Source organism: Fundulus heteroclitus, unplaced genomic scaffold, assembly GCF_011125445.2.
Source record: "Fundulus heteroclitus isolate FHET01 unplaced genomic scaffold, MU-UCD_Fhet_4.1 scaffold_44, whole genome shotgun sequence".
Taxonomy (NCBI): Eukaryota; Metazoa; Chordata; class Actinopteri; order Cyprinodontiformes; family Fundulidae; genus Fundulus; species Fundulus heteroclitus.
The window spans coordinates 616,389-629,846 of NW_023396857.1; the positions used below are offsets into that span (position 1 = coordinate 616,389).

The 13,458-nt window shown below is 47.4% G+C and overlaps 1 protein-coding gene across 2 annotated transcripts; it reads left to right on the top strand.

Moving 5' to 3' along the window:
* Positions 1–3,142: 3,142 nt before the first annotated feature.
* LOC105920763 (protein FAM222B) lies at positions 3,143–10,607 on the top strand. Of its 2 annotated transcripts, none has more exons than XM_012856394.3 (3): positions 3,143–3,265; positions 5,189–5,316; positions 7,116–10,607. In XM_012856394.3, the coding sequence occupies exons 2-3, from the start codon at positions 5,235–5,237 to the stop codon at positions 8,981–8,983; spliced, it is 1,950 nt and encodes a 649-aa protein (XP_012711848.2). In that variant the 5' UTR covers positions 3,143–3,265; positions 5,189–5,234; the 3' UTR covers positions 8,984–10,607. The 2 variants fall into 2 exon arrangements, with proteins under 2 accessions (XP_012711848.2, XP_012711849.2); XM_012856395.3 differs by having other exon boundaries at positions 3,256–3,344.
* The last annotated feature ends 2,851 nt before the right edge of the window (positions 10,608–13,458 follow it).

Sequence of the window (13,458 nt, forward strand, 5' to 3'; positions counted from 1 at the left end):
TTGGGTTCTTTGAACACACCTGTTGTTTATGATTAGTATGGCTGGATTGAGTTATCTGAGATAACTGCGCGTTGAAGAACCAAACGATCCAAGATCATGCCAAATCGTCATCAATCAAATCCAGCTAACTGACTTGGCGACGTACGAAGAACGGGCCCCTGGCTGAAAGAGAGGCTGTGGGGCAACGATAACCAGGAATTCAGACCTAACCTTTGCGGTTCCACTCTATATAGACCATAACGGAATGATTTAAATGTGAAAAGGCAATAAAAAGCATGATATGCCCCCTTTAATTTAGCTATTTAATCCCTCGTCTTTTTCATACTAAGGAGTTGTTGCTATGTTGGGTCTGTGTGTTGCAGGGATTTGTTTCTTTATATACCTCTCTCATGTGAGACACATGCATTCTGTCCATAAGCAGATATAGTTATATAGATATAGTCAGATTGAGTTTTGTGTAAAAGTGCTTTCAGTTGCAAATTTTATTTGTTTTATGAGCTAAATGCTTTAATGGCTTACTGGTAATTTTATTTATTTATTTATTTTTACACTACAAAGGTGCTTTTAATCCAAAAAGGTGGCTTGGGTCGAGCATTGAGTTTTCTTTTTTCCTGCTGAAAGCTTTAGTGATATCAAAACATTTTTTGCAGAAAGCTGAACGGGTAGAAAAAAATCTTTTGTCTAAATGCTGATGAGCTGCAATGAGGTTCGTAAATGTTTAGCTTCGGTCTTAATGTGAAACGATGCAAAGTTTGGCCGTTGTGGTGCAGACTGCTTAACGTTGGAGTTAAAGCGGCGAGGGACAAAAAAACGTCTCAATGGCTTCCAGTTGTCACATGTGGATGGATTTGAATGTAAGGACCAGACAGCTCGGCCAATCAGAACGGGCTTAAGGTTACCAGTAGACCAGTTTTCTGTAAATGCAAAGCCATAGTTTGTTTTAAAGAAATGCACCTGCTGCACAGAGTCCGTCCGTTTTTAACGGAGAAAAAAACACTAAATATTGAATTTGTTTTGTTCCAGTCAGTGAAGGCTGGACCTAGACATTTCCTCTCAGGCAGATCGGCCAACAAACCCAGTGGTTGTAGGTGTAGAACAAGAAGAAGACTGTTATTACTGCTGTCAATGTTTTTGTAGGTTATAAACTGTATTTCTCAAGAAGCCATGAGCTTCAAAATGTTTTTTTTTTTGTTTTTTTTTTGCATGCCATTCATCTTTGTGTGATAACACAAATCCGTCATTGAATAAATCAAACTGCTGTAATTATTTGGGCTTTCATGGTTATTGTTTAAGCTACAATGCAGCTGTTGTAATAAATGACGTTCCCAGTGTACATCGGTACCAGGCTAACAGTGGTTTATTTGAATGCTTATTCTGATTATTACAGTCATGGGGAAACGAGAGTTACGCCCCTGACCCAACAGCTTGTAGAACCCACAGCAGGAACAATTGTCGGGTTCCAGGAACCGGTACCGTACAGTTACAGCCACATGAATCACATGGTTGATCACCTCTTCATTGACTTGTCTAATTGTTGATCATACCTTTGTCAAGGTGTCATGGTTTAGATGATGCTGTGTGTTGGTTTTCTAATTATCTGTCAAATCATAGGTTGACACACAGCAACATCATCTTCTCTAAGATCATAGTGGTCTAAATAGTGCTCTGCGATGGTTCTGATGATCGCACCAGCTTCAATTTGGACCACAAAATTGCAGCAAGAGGGAAAAAAATGGTGGATTCACAAAATTGTTTAACAGTTCTACAGCACACACTGTAATGTTTTTGTTAAAAAATGTAATAGAGAAAACTGAATGAACTGAAAAAGATGACCCAAACAGAATATAAATATATCTATGCAGCACATGGAGAGACTGATTTCAAAATGTCTGGATTCCTAGTGACCAGGCGGCGTCTCGTTCCTCCTGTCTCACTCAGTAAGGCCCGCCTCACCCGGTTCGTAGATTCGGCAGTAAAGGAAGAACACAATTATCAGAGACAAAACACCTGGAATATAAATATATATTTATTACAATTGGAATTTCAAGGGGAGACACACACTTCCAACTCTATCCTAAAGCCCCCATGTAGTAAAAGATGGAGTTTACCTTCCTGCGTCGGCTGCATGCACGTGTCTGAAGAACCGCCCTGGGGCATATCTACTAATAGCCCCTCACTGGGTAAGTAAATGAATGATGCCGGTGGGTTAGGGGCTGCATCACACTCATTTCTATCTGGGCTTGTCTCCCCACAAACAAAACAGATCCACATTCCAGTGTCAAATAAGGAGTTGGCTTTTTGATACATTTGCCAGATGTTTCTAGGAGTAACCAAGATAAACATCCCAAAACGTTGTAAAGCTTTTAAACCATAAACCTTCGTGAAGCCTACCGACCATAAAACATCATGTGACTTTTACTTGCCCTAGTATCCCACAAAAAGGTTGGGTGTATTTATAGCCTTTTAGTGACCTTACAGCAGAGTAGACGGAGTACCAAACTTTTTGGCTATTGGGCCAAAATTGTTCAATCAAAAGCGATCAAGGGCCAAAAAAATTAACAAAAATAAATAACATAACCAAAAATACTAACCCTGCCCAACAAAATGTGAAAATTTTAAGAAAAGATATTAAACAGCTTTCAGCCTATTCCAATCCAATCAGATTTGAACGCACCAAAGTCTGCATTTGAGTAAAAGTTCCACTATTTACGATGAAATCAAACCAAATGTAAAAAGTGTGCTTATTAGTGTACATTAGTGTACATTTGTCTTGTGTTGTACCGAAAATTCAATTAAACGTTCAATTGGAAGATTTTAATCTGTCTATAATAAATTTACCCTAATTAAAAATAAAATGTTTCCATCTGCAAAAGCCATCAGTGCTGGTTTGGACACCCCTGCCTTACACACTCCAGATTATGTAGACTCCAGGCCACAAAGTTTAACATTAATTCAAACTTAGGCAACTCTTATTGCTTTAATAAAAATACATGATTAGTACAAAAACTGATTATATATTTCCATATCACTAGAGACTCCTAGCACGCAACAAATTGTATATAAGCGCTAGCGCAATTTGTTTTATTTTGTATTTTTTTTCCCGCCCTGACACAGAAAGCGCGTCACCTCCTCCCGTCCAGTAGGGGGCGGTGAGGCGCATGTAAGCCGGCCGCGCAGCACCGCTGAGCCCAGCGGAAGGAGGAGAGGAACAGATGTTGCTGTCGTAGCCAGACAGCAGCTCGGAGACGCGGCCAGCCCTGGGATGGTATCCTCATTTCTAACTTACATTTTGTTTGTCAAACCTCAACAAACATGAAGCTGCCTTACTCGTAACCTCGCGAGGAGTGAGTATCGTCGCGTTTGAAGCGCCTTCCGCGGCTCCTGGTGGTGAAATGCTAATGCTAACAGCTGGCCTGTGCTCAGCAGGCACAAAGAAGCAGCTTATTTCTGGCGTTTGACTCCAGCTAAGCTCTCCATCGGCGACATTTATCCGTTTTTCAATGTGTCCGGAGGAGCACCGCGGCTCAGTCTGGCTGCTGAATGCGGGCGGTTTGCGGCGGAGCGATGCTAATGCTAGCTGGGAGCAGAGCCACCTCTCTGTGCTGACTGTGTGGTCAGGCCCTGTAATAAAATCTGATAAAGGTTTACACACAGAACAATGGCTGCTGAGGCCTCTGCGCTGTCAGTCTGGTTGTTGCCGGAAGCTGTCCTTGAGAAAATGACTCGGTTTTCTGGAGCTTGTTTTTTTTTTTAAACGTCCAGCATTTAGCAGGAAAGCCGCCGGTTCCGTCCAGCTCGCCTCTGCCAGCTTTTAACGCCGGAGCAGAACCCAGAGACCTTCAGGCTGTGCGTCATAAAGCCGGAGGTGATGGAGCGATGAGCCACGGTGTGGATGGATGACGCGTGGCCGCATTAACTGGGCTGCTCCTGCGAACTGGAAGCAATTATCAGATCTATTGATCTGTTTGCTCTGCTGTAAGAAACAAACAGGTTTCTGAGCCTCGTGTAAAGAGCCAGGTCAGCAACATGACTCCTGGGTTTCATCAGCAGCACGCCTACACCTACGGCCACCTCTCAGAGGGATGAAGCGTCATGGATCGCCGTAAAAAAACCTGGTTCTGATCCTGTTTATATCTGATCACATAACAGATTTCTCTATTAACCGCAGATGGAGCGGAGCTGTGGTGTGATTAAAGGCAGAAGCCGGTTGCTGCCGATCGGACGCACCCGGTAGTCAGTTTGAGGATCTAAAAGCAGGGTTGTTAGCACTTTGCAGCTTTAAAACACAGCATGAAGTAAGGAAGTGACTTCAGAGAAGCAGCAGCTGTGAGGATGATGCTGCCGGGGCGGATCAGCGTTTACGGCCTCCTCCCTGTGGCTTCCTGCCCATCCATGGTTTAGATGATGCTGTGTGCTGGTTTTCTAATTATCTGTCAAATCATAGGTCGACTCACAGCAGCAGCTTTTTCTCTAAGATCATAGCTGATATCTTTCCGCCCTGGTATTTAACCTGAGCCTAGTTCTCTGGCTTAGCTCCCTGTCCATTATTCTAAAATCCATTTTAAGATCCTTTTATTTGTTTTTAAATGTTTAATCGGCCTCACTCTGCTCTTCGTCTCTGAGCTTTTAAAACCACTTCATTCTGTCAGGTCAGCTGACCTTTTGTACAGAAGTCCTGTCCCCTCTGGGCTCACCAGGCATCAGTAGAGGTTGGTTCCTTGGCCAGAGCCTTTAGGGGTACATTGCTTTTACCATTTGTTGGTTTAAATCAGGCGTCACCAACATGGGGCCGTGAACCAGGGCGCCCTCCGCTCTGCAGCGCAGATTGTTCACAAACATTTCAAAGAAAGACCAGGAAGTGAAATTACTCCACAACGCCGTGGGAGGCGGACACGGTGGTTATGTGTGATCATTTCAGGACCTACTGAAGATCCGATGTTTGTCACGTTCTCGTATGAAAGCGGGTCAGAACCTTTTATGTGCTGACGCTTCCTGCCGTTTTATCCACGTTTATTCTTATATATGTGGAGAACACAGCGCTCTGTCATTCTGTTTCATTTGTATGGGCGTCGTTTGCCTGAAGCAGGTGGATTTCTTATGCTGCAGCATTCATGTGAATCTTTATTGTTAGAACAGAGCTTTCACTGTCTCCACGCCGGCGGCTGACTCTCCTGCTCTGTGTCCCCAGGACGATGAGAGGGACGTGTCCAATGCTGCAGTAGAGGAGCAGTGACATGCTGGCTTGTTTGCCAGCATCAGGTGACCCCGCCATCCGACTTCTTCCCCGCACTCAGATGAACACTGGACTTCAGAAATGTAAGCCTGTCTCTTTTTTACCCCCCCCCCCCTCACTCTGTTAGATTTCATGTAAATTTGTAACAAAACGGTGGAAAATTAGCTAAAGTTCTTAAAGTAGGGCCTGATTGTGGGATATGAGGAAAACGATGCATGGTTTTCAAATTATTACAACCGGACCAACAGGACGGGGGTTTATATTAGGGTTTTCACGATACTAAAATTTTCAACTCGATACCGATACTCAGGAAAATATTCGATACCACAAGGATAAAAACAAAGACCCCAAAATTTAACAGAAATATTTTTATTAATAAATAAAATACAAATAAATAAATAAATACAGTAAACAATAGTAACAATATTTTGAGGTTGTATGCTGTGCACAATTTTAAGCAGGCCTGATTAAAAAGAAGTGTTCCTTCCTTGGCTATGCTTTACAACACATTCACACTAGCCAAACCAGTTAACAAACAAAAATAAATGCTGTATTCTCAGCTGCTGCACCTGTTACAAAAAAAGTCTGAAACTGAAAAGTGCACAGAATTATTCAATCACACAGTGTTCAGAAAGTGCATTTTCCTCTACTCTGCACTCTAGATGAATGACTGTTTGGTGCCACTGGTGGTAGCACTGACCTGAATTTGCTTTGCGGTTTGCAGATTTTTTTTGCCAAGTCCCCAGCTTCTGGGGGACTTGGAAAAAACACCCCACCTCGCGGCATCGATACTTTTGAAAATGAGTATCGTATCCGGATACAACATTTTAGTATCGATACTTTTTTGAGTATCGATACTTTTGACAACCCTAGTTTATATTCCTCTTCTCTGGTAGTCGTAAATAAATCCAGGGCAACCAGTTTCCTCCAGAGGTTAGCGAGCAGAGTCAGCATCACGGAGACCAGCAGGACAGGGAGAAGGTGGTGGACACATTTGGTCACATGGGAAACAGCACATCACCTCCAGCATGCAGCCGGTTCAGTGGAACGGGGGATGTTGATGCTGCAGGGACAGAGAAGCTGGTCCAGAGTTGCTATGGGTTGGTTACTGTAGATCAAAGCATATCCATGTGTTAGAATGGCCTAGTCAAAGTCCAGACCTAGAACCTCTGTGGTAAAGCTTAGAAAGTTACGTTAGAAGCTCTCCACCGAGCTGGATTGAGCCTAAAGGCCCATTCATACCTCCATAAAAGACGGATACGTGTGGAGTGTTTCTTACTTTCAACCGTCGATTTCGTCCGTATTTTGACACGAAAATTGGGAGCTTACGATTACGGACGAAACGGAGCAATACTACCGGAAGAGGTGGGGGCGCTATTGAGTTTGTAGTACAAAATGGCAACAAAATCAAGAAGAAGGTTAGAATTCTGGGCTTTAAACAATGGCGGGTTTTGAGGAACGACTTTCGGAGATTGTTCGCAACTACCCACATTTATATGATGTGTCGTGTCCGGGGCACAGGGACAAACAAAAAGTTATGAATAGCTTTCAGGAAATCGGGGAGGCTCTGGCCATGACAGGGGATGTCGTAAAGTCCAAGTGGGCCGCAATTAGGGAGCGCCCAGCACTGCCACCTAGAGGAAATATTGGTTATTGCGCACCTCAACGGACGGAGGTATGAAGGAGTCAACGGATAGAACGTACGGACAGAAATACGGACGTGTAGGCCAAACGTAGGGTATGAATGGGCCTTAAGCTGTTAAGAAAAGGCTAAAATCTTCTGTCTGGTAAATGTGGGAAAGTTAAAGGAGTAAATTACTATAATAATAATGATGATGATGATGAAAATGCCGCCCCTGACGTCTTGTTTGTGCGTCTGCAGGGGAAACCACACAGAAGATGAGATCTGCGTCCCGTCCGACGCCCGCAGAGCTGGACGCCTATGCTAAGAAAGTTGCCCACAAGCCTCTGAGCATCCAGATCTTCCCCAACAGCATCAAGGTTCCTCAGAAGAAACACGTGCGCCGCACGGTCAACGGGCTCGACACGTCCTCGTCCGGCCAGCGCCACAGCCCCTACCCTCCTCAGGTCACCTGCGGCGGGGGCCTCCTGGCCGTCCTCCGCGCGCCCCTCAAAGGCCTCGTCAAGCACCCGGACGGCTGCCGCACCCGGCAGCAGCTCAGAGCCGCCATGAACCCTCAGGCCGGGCCGTACGCCGCTCACAGCACTTTAAATCTTCCTCACGCCGCCCCCCACCTGGCGGGCCTCTCCCAGCCGGCGGCCCAGAAGCAGGGCGGGGTCCACCCGCAGGCGCTGCAGCAGCAGAGCGTGACGCACGCCATGGCTCTACAGCAGCAGCACCACCCGCAGGCTCTGCAGCAGAGGAGCGTGGCTCACACCCAGGCGCTGCAGCAGCAGCAGCAAAGGTTGGCTCACGCACCGGGCCTGCAGCGCCAGCCGCACCCCCAGGCCCCGCAGCAGCAGGAGGGCCCGCCCTGCGCCTCGCTCAGGCCCCCGCAGCACCACGTGCAGACTCTAAAACACCAGGCCGCTCCCCCGCAAGCTTTACTCGCACAGCAGGGAGCCACTCAGGATCTGCGGCACGCTGCGGACGGAGCGCAGCTTCAGGGGCTCGCCGGCCCCCCGGCGCTGCCCCCGGGTGCCGCCGCCCCGCCCAACAGCCTCCAGCAGGCGCCGCCGCCGCCGGGACAGTACGGCCCGCGGAAGCTCCCGGATGCGGACGCCCCACCAAACGTAACCGTATCTACCTCCACCATCCCGCTGTCCATGGCGGCCAGCCTGCAGCAGAACCGGCCCGGGGACCTGAGCAGCATCGTGCACCACATCAACCAGCTGTGTCAGGCTCGCGCCGGCATGGGCGCCACGTCCGTCTGCGAGGGCCAGATAGCCAACCCCAGCCCCATCAGCCGCAACCAGCTGATCAGCGCCAGCTCCAGGGTGTCCCAGCATGCAGCGGGGGGCGGCGTCTCCAGCTGCTTCATGATGGGTCACCCGGACAAAGCGGCGGGTCAGACGCCGGCTGCCGCGCTCCACCCGCAGCCCGCTGCTGCTGCTAATAATAACAACATGGCGTCTTTTCACCCAGACAGCGAGAAGGTACAGCAGCAGCAGCTCCAGATGCTGCAGCAGAAACAGCAGCAGCAACATCTGCAGCAGCTGCAGCAGCAGCAGCGCTCCTGGGCGCAGCACCAGCTGGCCCACATGCAGCAGCCTCCTGAGGGCGCGCACCCCTGCAAGAACCCGCGCATGGAGCCCCCCGCCGACTGCGCGTTCCCCTCTCAGAGTATGACCTACACCCTCACCCACAAGGGCTTCCCCCTCAAGCACCCGGCCGACAAAGGCCTCCCCCCCTCCCCCGCCAGCTGCTCCGTGGGCCCCCCCTCCTACGTGAACGGCCACTACATGCAGCCCTCGTGGAGCGCCGTCCCCCCCGCGGCGGCGGGCGGCAACGGGAACATTCCTCAGGACCTGCCGGCGGGCTTCCAGGGGGGCCACGCCTCCGCCGACCGCGTCCCGGGGGCCAAGTACCGGCCGGGGAAGGACGGCGCCGGGGGCCCGGCCAAGCTGATGGCGCAGAGCCTGGATTTCCTGGGCCAGGACTTCCAGGTGCCGGGCCTGCAGGAGCAGAGCGTGGACTTGATGCGTAAGATGCACAGGTCGGCCCTGGGCCACGTGAAGGAGCCCGGCGGCGGCGGCGGCGTCCACAGCCACCACCCCGGCTACCATTAGCCTCCGTCAGGTTCCTCAACAGCACTTTGACGTCCTGTAGAGCGTGACTGGACCCTGTGACGGAGCGCCCCCCCGTGGCGTGGAGTCGTGGTGTTCCCTCGTTTTCCTCAGGTCTTACGCCGACTCGTACCTTTTTGTTCTGGGACTGCGGGTCGCCGCTCTGCGTTCGGGTCCACATGGGCTTTCTCCTGGTGGCCGTCGCTTCTAATCAGCATGCGTGGCCTTACGGCCCCCGGTGGGGGTGGGGGGGGGGATGGGGTGGCCTCAGGGCGACCCGCAGTCCTACGGGCTCCGTGACTCTTCTCAGACGTTGTTGTGGTTGTAAATCTGTAGCTCGCCCTACTTGAACTGTAGAAAACTTTTAGCATTTGGCACAAGGAGCGGAGGCTCCGTCGGCCCGTATTTATCTAATGTGAACCAGAAGGCTTCCTGTTGTTGGAACGGTGTGTGTCTGTGTGTGAACCCCCCCCCCCCAATCCTCTCTCCTGCTGTGATCTAACCGACCCTGAGTCACCGGCATCAATGTCTCACGTCTGGTACCGACAAACATCCAGCGCCGCCTGGATCTGTTCGTCTGTCGCGGCGCTGCTAACCCGTTTCCTGCTCCTCATGGCCGCCCGGCGTCCTCGGTGTCGTCTGTGTCGTCACGTTGGGTCCAGATCCCATGACGGCGCGATCCGATAGTTTTTATTTAGAACGGACCAGAGGTTTCTGGCCTAGATGATGCTCCAGCTTTCCTCTGTCAGCTTTAACCGTCTGTGACCAGAGGAGACGTCACACTGTGTGCAGCAGCAGGTGGAACGTAAAACGGTCTGATGAATATTTTAAAATAGTGTTGTTGTTTTTTTTTATTTTAGACAGTCTTCAGCGTCGTGTATTGACCGTTAACACGGTTTTTAACTACGGCTGTACCGTTTTGGCCAAAAATCTAAATTGCGATATATTTCAGCCATAATTGTGATTTTAATTTGGACTTTCCTCTGCATTTAAAACAAGACATTTAGCTGTTTGATCAATCAGAATGTTATTATTCAAGAAACCAGCTTTTAATTGAGTTGGACATCAATCCTTGTTGAACCAACTAAAAAGTCTAATTATTAAACAGTCTGTTACTTAAAGCTGTGGTGAGATCCTGAAAGTTTGTGGTAGAAAGTAAGATTATATAAACTCTAAAACACGTAATAAATTAGATTATCTCTCTGCTGCAGCTCTCTTTCCTTCCATAGGGAGGAAAACCCGCTTTAAACCGACACCTAAAGTCTGATCCATTAATTGTTATATAGGCAGAAAATGTGATTAATTGTAAATGACGCCTATTTTAAACCGGAGGAAGTCAAACCAAAGGTATTTAAAAGCTCGGTACCGACCCACGCCTGTGCAGGAGCGGTTCTGTAAACTAAAGCCTTAAATGCAACAGTTTAATTTCACTCAGGCAGTAAGCGGGCTCCTCCGTCAGGGTCGGAGCTCCGCCTTCATATCCAGGGACTGCTGGTTAAAACGGGCTCTGGGTTCTGGTGGGACGATGGTGCCGCTGTAGGTACCAGATCGACTCGGGTCCTGCGCCTTCTGATGACATCACTATACATGATTGGTTTAACGTTTGCTCAATTACGCAAAATATTGTAATTGGTCTGGACAACTTACTAAAGTAATTATAGCGGGGTGTAGGTTTTATTCTAAAGCGGGATTACGGTTTGTAAACGTACAATTTTACGAAGAAATTCTCCATGGTCCCTGCGCCTCCCGATGACGTCACATTATGGCAACACCATTCAAACAAACTATATTGAGCCCGCGGTCTGCATTTGTAACAAATCAATTTTATTTAGTTAATTTAGGTTTCTTTTTTCTCAAAAGCTTCAGGCTTAAAGATGAACATAGAAAATGTATAATAATCAACCCACTTTAATTGATAAAAATTAGGTAAAATATTTAGGTATAATTATTAGCAAGGACCACACTGGAAATTATAGAACAAATATTCAAGCCATTTTACAAAAAAATCAACAAATATTTGACAGTTGGCTCAATTTTTGGAAGAATATTGTTAACAAAGACTGAAGGGATAGTCAGATTAATTTATCCAGCATATATCTTACATATACCAAATACTACAATAAAAAAGTAATCAAATTCATCACAATTTCATCTGGAATAATAAAAAACATGTGATCAGAAAGAACGACATAGTAATATCAGTAGAAAAAGGAGGAATAAACGTTATTGATTTAAAGTGATGAATGCCGTGATTTAATTTTTAATAAAAGTCTGTAGCCATTTTAATTCAGAGTTTATGGTTTAGTTTCCCTTCACAACTTTAAAAAAAAAATTGGAGGAAGGAAATTTCTCTTCAGATGTAACTTTGATCCGGCAAAATTACCGATTAAATTGTCAGACTACCACACAAGTATTCCAAAATGATGTTAAAAGTTTTCATGCCTCGATTAAGTTACTGGAAAATAGCCGTAAATTAACAAAACAAAATTGATTTGTAACAAATGGAGACCACGGGCGTAATGTAGTTTGTTTGAGTGGATTTGCCATATGATGACGTCATCGGGAAACGCAGAGCCAATCTGGTACCTACAGCGGTTCTGAAACTCCTGTTAACCTGTCAGGTTCTTCTAGCTTTTAGTGGGATGAATGGAGCGGCGCTTAAAATGTTTTTATTTCACTTAAAATCCTGAAATCTGTTGGGTTCTTTTTTAGGACTTTTTTTGGGACTTCTTTGTTTTTTTTCACTACAGGGACCATTTGTGACACGCAGAACGACGGGGGGTGGGGGGGGGGTCCTTTAGATCTGCTGGATTAGTCTGAAACAAGGTCAAGACACGATTTAGGATCTGGGTCGGTTCTCCACTTTGATCCAATCGTTTAGTTAACATGTTTTTGTCGGCGCTTAAATGCGTAAAATAATCCGAATCTCACATTTTATCTTTTTATATTGTTTTTATGTTTCTGTCCGCTGGTTCTGGTTCTGTTCGCTGGTTCTGGTTCACATCCGGACCGGCCAGAGGAACTTCCTGCTGACGGACGCGTCTCAGAGCCATATAACCACGTTTCCGCTGCCAGGAGACGTTTAGCAGGTTCTAGAAATTCACTTTAAACCAAACCTGGTGGAAAATGTGCCGACGCGTTCCGTGTGGGGGGGTGGGGGGGTTTCAGGGGGGTTAAAGTGTGAGGAGGTGCAGGAGTGAAGCGACCAGCCGCTCCTAATCTTCCCAGCATGGCGGCGGCGTGAGCAGAACTCCGTTTTGGGGTCTGCGTGCTTTGATGTGCCTGTCCCTTTAAAAGCTGCTATTTGAATTTAATCAGCGCACCGACCGTAGGGCTGGGCGATAAATCAATTTTAATCGATTAATTCGAATTTACAATTCTTTAAGATTTCATTTTTGGAAAATCTGGATTTTATTTTGCCAATACACTCATTGGGTTTCCATGAAGAGAACAGCATGTGATGCTGAATATATGTTTAGGCAAATATATTGTCAAAATATTAAGTGGAAACTTTTTTTTACCATAATACGAGGTACTTCATTTACTTATTTACTTTTTTTTACTTAGTTTGAAGTTCACAGTGCAGTGAAGCCTGTTCTTAGCCCAATGTGTAATACCACTAGCAGCAAATGTTTTATTATATTTTCATAGTTTATAATGGCACGGCTGCCATCTTGTTTTACAAGCATGTTTCACAGCTTGTTTTTAGTTGCACTGTGAATTCAGGTCAACTCCCTGACGACATGCTTCACATAAAAGCAAGGTTTTAAAATAATTTCTTTAATTTCTTTTTATGAAACAAAAAGGAGAAAAAAAATCGATTAATCGTATTTGGTATGATAAAATCTGAGATTTATTTTTTAATCCATATCGCCCAGCCCTAACCGACCTGCTGCGTCCGCGCGTCCCTGAACCTTTTAGGGCCCCATCAGTGGGGGAAACCGCTTCCACCGGGAAGTTGGACGTCCTCCAGTAAAAAAAACTGAGCAGGAATCGCCTTTCTGAGCCGTTCCAGGCAACCCGAGCCCCCCCGCCCCGCCCGCTAAGGGACCTTAACGGTTCCTTCTGTCCAATCAGACGAGCGAAAACAAGCGGACCGAGCCGCCGCCGCCGGTTCTGATCCGTTGAAGTCAGGTTCTACAGATACATATGAAGTGCCTCCACTGGGCTCAGTATGGACAGGTGTGTGAGTGTGTGTGTGTGTGTGTGTGGTACCTGCACAGGTGTGCAGAAAGTGAATCTAATGTGGGGGGACCAGCTACTTACTGTAACTACTGATACTGTGTGATGGACCCAAAGTCCTGAAGCGTGCCACGACTCGCCGACACTATGGGGGGGGCGTGTCAACCGTTTGCTGCTGACCTCCTGACCAAAGTGACCGGGCGTCCCTCTGCGGGCGGGGCCGGCCGAGCCCGGCGGCGCCCCCCCCCCCCCCCCCCCCCCCCCCCCCCTCCGGCGCCGTTAGGGAGCGCCGCTGC